The sequence below is a fragment of the Penaeus japonicus genome, unplaced genomic scaffold (assembly GCF_977035675.1).
Source record: "Penaeus japonicus unplaced genomic scaffold, GWHDUDI00000001_assembly GWHDUDI00000006, whole genome shotgun sequence".
Classification (NCBI taxonomy): Eukaryota; Metazoa; Arthropoda; class Malacostraca; order Decapoda; family Penaeidae; genus Penaeus; species Penaeus japonicus.
In genome coordinates, this window is record NW_028234408.1 from 8,700,318 (window position 1) to 8,705,317 (window position 5,000).

Sequence of the window (5,000 nt, forward strand, 5' to 3'; positions counted from 1 at the left end):
ATAATGTGTGAGGATATAATGTACTCATTTTTTCATGGCATAAACTATATTACATTTACAAGTTCTATTTTGATCTTTTGTGATTTCTTTTTCTCTATCTGTTAGAATTTTACAAGGACGACTGCAAACATCACAGATACGTAAAAAGGAGAAAACAACAAGGAAAAAAGATAGGAAAAGTCAGTCACTGGCATTTTCAGGTCAGATGGGTTGCACAGGCTATCTCCCCAGCATCTGATCACATGTTTGTTTGAACACAGATCTGTGGTCCTTGCTCAGAAACTGCTCAAATTCTGAAATGAAGACCAGATTGCAATGCCATTAGAACAATAAAGTTTATGCATATTTCCTCCTACTTCCTTTCCTCTATGAAAAGACAAAGAAAAACAGCAATTTCTAAAAGGCTATTGTGAAATTTCTAAAAGGTTATTGAAACATTTAAACTGTGATTACATAAAAGTATTATAGTGTAATTCATGAATACAACTAATATAATCATAAAAGATCAAATTAACCCATTCATGCCAGGGGCATTCCAGCCTTGCATGTTGTAATGCCGGGGCTCTCGAACGCATAGGCCTAAATCAATTAAATAAGCGAGCGTATGAGGCACCAGCGAAGGGCTTGAATGCGACGGTACCCGTGGGTACTACCCATCAGAGAGGGTTAACCCATTCATGCCAGGGGCATTCCAGCCTTGCATGTTGTAATGCCGGGGCTCTCGAACGCATAGGCCTAAATCAATTAAATAAGCGACGCCGTATGACGGCACCCAGCGAACGGGCCTTGAATGCGCGGTACCCGTGGTGTACTACCCATCCAGAGAGGGTTAATATAGAAAAATAAACATCATGACTATCACAACAAATATAACAATGTCCTTGACTCACTTCTGAAGAGCCTGTGATGCTCGACATCCTGGGTAAAGAGTGAAGCCAGAGTGCCCACCACAGTGTCATAGTCTTTGCTCTTCTGGTAGTTCTTGACGGCCGTTGAGAAGAGGCTGTACTGCTCCTTGTTTAGCTGGGATTTTACCTTTGGGGAAGAGACAATAGAGGGAGTCAGAAAGAACAGAAGTGGTAATGAGACTAAATAACCAAAAAGAATAATAGCAAAACATGGGAAAAGAGAAGTACCGAGTTTAAGAGGAAAGTGACAAATACTCTCTGACTTTCTATGAGGAAATTAATTTATATATTTTCACTGTCAAATGCCCCTTCATTTTTTCAAGTAAATTGAATCATTAAAAACTTCATGATTATAACTTACAAAAATAAAAAAGCTACCACAAAGAGCCTGCTAAGCTCTATAGCTGCCTCAAATATTGGATGAGCATTCGCACAGTAATTCTATATCCTTATCGATATATATACCTTTATCTCCATCTAAATACTTTAGTATGTGCAAATCTTTTAATTTCCAAGACAAACTTACATCTTTTATGTATTCTGCAATGGACCCAAGTTTCTTGGTCTCGCCATTCTCCTTCCCAGATGAAATGGCTGCCACAGCCACCGACGTCGACACCCTCCCCGGCCCCAAGACAGTTGACGAAGATGCATTCACTGTGCTCTTCTGTGCACCACTGATAAGCTCTTGTGAGTTGCCTGGAGATGAGAACATCTCAGGGGAGCAGCTGGCCACCTCTGCAGATGTCCCCTGCGATGTCTGGCTTGACGTCTGGCTTGGCCCTGTGTTCTTCAGGAAATCAGTCAACTCCTTCTCACTCTTTGATACAATCTTGATCTTTCTCTTCTTGTTGCCCACCTGCAGTGTATCATACTTGCAGCTCACCTGTGACGTGCTCTGCAGCGAGTTGAAATCTACCACTGAGGTCTTCTTCTCCAGTGCTGAAAACAAAGAGCCATCACCCCCCTCCCCCACCTTCCTCCCACTCTCCCCCTCGGTCTTCTTGTACTTCATGTTTGACCACATGTTGTTGTAATCCTCCTTCTCTGCCAGAGCCTGTCCAATCTTCTGGCGAGTGGCGTCTGAGGCAACAAGGCGTGCCCGGGCTACCTGCAGACCATGGGCAGGTACAGGGGGCGCTGCACTAGCCGCTGCTGGAGGCTCCTCATACTTGGCACTTATGGATGGCTGCCCACTCTTCTCCTGAGGCTGGGGTAGCTGAGGGGAGAAGGGAGTTGAAACAGATTCAATTTAAAACTATATTGGTCTATACAAATATAAAAAATGTCATTCAATATCATATCTAAAATTTAAAAACAATAAGTAAAGAAAAGACAGACTTATGAATGAATATTCTGCAATAACAATGATATAAAGATAAACACAAGCTTCCACACAATTTCCAAAAATGAGGCCAACAAAATTTTTTAAAAAATGAACAAAGAAAAGGAAAAACGAACATAGAATCACCACTTGAAAACAAGAAATCTAACAACAACAGAATCAAAACAACAAACACAGAGTTCCCCTCCTTTCCTGACTTACCAAGATCTGCGCATTCTTGAAAAACTGTATGATGTCCCTGAGTGCAGGCCCGAATGTACTGTAGGAACTCATGAAGGGGCGCACCCAAGCTGACAGTTGCGTGCGGAAGTTGGGGGCAGCAAAGCGGCTATCAACCAGGATGATGGCGCCATAGTCATCTTTGTGCCTGATCACACGCCCAATTGCCTGGTTCACGGCACGTGATGCTTCCAGCTTATACCACTCCTGTCCTGTTAGTCCTATCTACAGGTGCAAAATGGGGTTCCAATGAGATACAGTGTTTTGCTTTGGTTTGGGATATATTAATTTTTTTCTGACTTGTTAACCCTCTCTGGACGGGTGGTACAGCATGTGTACCGCGCATTCAAAAGCCCATTGGCCGGGCGGCACAGTATTGTGCCAGCCATTCAATTGATTTAGGCCTAATAATTCGAACGCCCCGGCATTTGGACATTCAAGGCTAGAATTCCCCCGTCGGGGATGGGTTAAAGCCAGGTGACAAGATATCACATTGAGTGGTGGCAGGACCAGCAGCGGAAACAACCATTTGGAGACAAAATAGCCCTATTGGCAATGGGTTAACACTTGCATAATTTCAAAAAGATAAAGAAATCTTAACCCCTACAGGATACAAAAATTCAGAGATTACAATATAAACAGGATGGAGAAAAACGTGGGACACAAAAGTCTGTACTAAAGATATTGAAAAATTAGTAAATAAATATCTTATGCTGTCTTTTGTCCCATACACCACACACACCTGACTTTGAGTGTCATATAGTGTGAGCCACCCACAAGAATGAAAAAAGATATGGGAGACTTTTGACATCTTTCATCCTGAATAACAGCCATATATAATAACAACAATTATCATATATTGTCCTTTATGGTTTAATGCTGAGCACTGACAAAAATTTAAGGAATATTTTCATTTTGAGGTACTGGTGTTTTTACTTTTATTTCTTGTCTTCTTTCATGTTATACATTTTCATCATGATCATACTGGCAATGGAATCTCAAACCATCAAAGCAAATACCCTGACAAAATCAACATGCATACCACTCCTATTGCCAAAAACTTCCAACTAGAACCTCACATTCCTGTACCTTATTTTTGAGCCGGGTTTCTTCGAGGTATTTCTGCTTGAGCACGACTCGGGGGTCCTTGAACGGGGGGTACGGTAGGCCTGTGATGATGACTGCTCGTCCATTGCGGTTGGCGAAGTCCAGACCCTCGGAGACCTTGTGACAAATTAGAGGAAAATGGACATGAACCCTCCACCTTTCCACCTTGACCCTCAACATCCTTTCCTCCCTCCTTTTCTCCTTTTATCACATCCTCCTGCCCTCCCTCCCACCCCTTCTTCACTTCCATTCTAACCCTCTCTCACACCTTCCTTTCTTTCTCCTCTCCCTCTGTCCTTCCTTCCCTGCCCAAACCCCTTCTCTTAATATGTTTTGATGTATTTCATGGACTCTTTAAGACAAGTTTATGTCAAAAAGCATGGTATTACAACCTTTATTTCAATTAACCATTTCCAATATATTTCAGACCAAATAAAGTTGCTGAATCTGAATCTGAAATCCTCCTTCTTTCCCTCTCTCCCTCCTTCCCACCATCTCCCCCTTTCTCCCTCTATCTCCTCCTCTCTCCCTCCTTCCCTCCATCTCCTCATCTCTCCCTCCTTCCCTCCATCTCCTCATCTCTCCCTCCTCCATCTCCTCATCTCTCCCTCCTCCATCTCCTCATCTCTCCCTCCTCCATCTCCTCATCTCTCCCTCCTCCATCTCCTCATCTCTCTCTCCTCCTCTCCCTCTCTCCTTCTATCAATCTTCCTTCCCTCCTTCCCTCCCTCTCTCCCTCCCACCTTCTCTCCCTGCATTCTTCCCTATCCTGTTTTCCTCTCCCCTAGCCTCACCTTGCCCCTGCATACAGCCATAAAGCAGGCCCCCTTAAGCGCTGGGTCATTGATCTTCTGGTAGTATTCCGTCATGGCACTGTGGAACTCATCCTTCGTCTGGGGCTCCACAAAGATTGGCTGACGGGAAAAGGAAAAAAGTGGACGTCACTATTAGCAGTCTTATTTCTAAAAGATTGACAGAGCTGAAAAGAACAGAAAAGTACATCATAAATCAGGGTTCCAGAAAGATTAGCTAGGAGGAAAAGGAAAAAAAGGGCCTGCATTTTTTAGCTGTCTCATCAGGGAGGAGAGGTAACAGGGTTAGGGGAAAAAGGGGGAGTATTTCTGTGCAACATTAACACCTAAAGGATGTGCACTATTTTTAGTCATGGTCAGGTGACGACACAGGTTACTGTTACTGATAGTCCACAAGACACAAGAAAATTATTGTACTGGTTTCAACTCTCATACTACAGTCTGAATTATATATTCCAAAAATGAAAAACATGGTAGTGAGAAGTATTTGTTTTGTGTTTTTGTCTATTCTTTTTAACCAAAAAGAAATGGACTACAATTTTTCTTTCCAGTGGACTGGTGTTCCAAGGCCTACAAAGAGTTGAGAGCCACTGCCTTAAAAACTACAGC

At 42.9% G+C, this 5,000-nt stretch overlaps 1 protein-coding gene across 3 annotated transcripts in view; it reads right to left on the minus strand.

Annotated features, from left to right (window-relative positions):
* Positions 1–5,000, minus strand: part of LOC122253092 (regulator of telomere elongation helicase 1 homolog) — a 16,879-nt gene that overhangs the window by 468 nt on the left and 11,411 nt on the right. For all 3 annotated transcript variants that reach the window (XM_043015891.2, XM_043015892.2, XM_086537650.1), the window contains exons 15-20: positions 4,374–4,493; positions 3,562–3,696; positions 2,455–2,697; positions 1,435–2,127; positions 891–1,035; positions 1–293 (exon numbers count right to left, since the gene is read on the minus strand). The exon at positions 1–293 is cut by the window's left edge and continues 468 nt beyond it. In XM_043015891.2, coding sequence (XP_042871825.2) covers positions 220–293; positions 891–1,035; positions 1,435–2,127; positions 2,455–2,697; positions 3,562–3,696; positions 4,374–4,493 — 1,410 coding nt within the window. In that variant the 3' untranslated portion in view covers positions 1–219. The remainder of the gene's footprint in view (positions 294–890; positions 1,036–1,434; positions 2,128–2,454; positions 2,698–3,561; positions 3,697–4,373; positions 4,494–5,000) is intronic.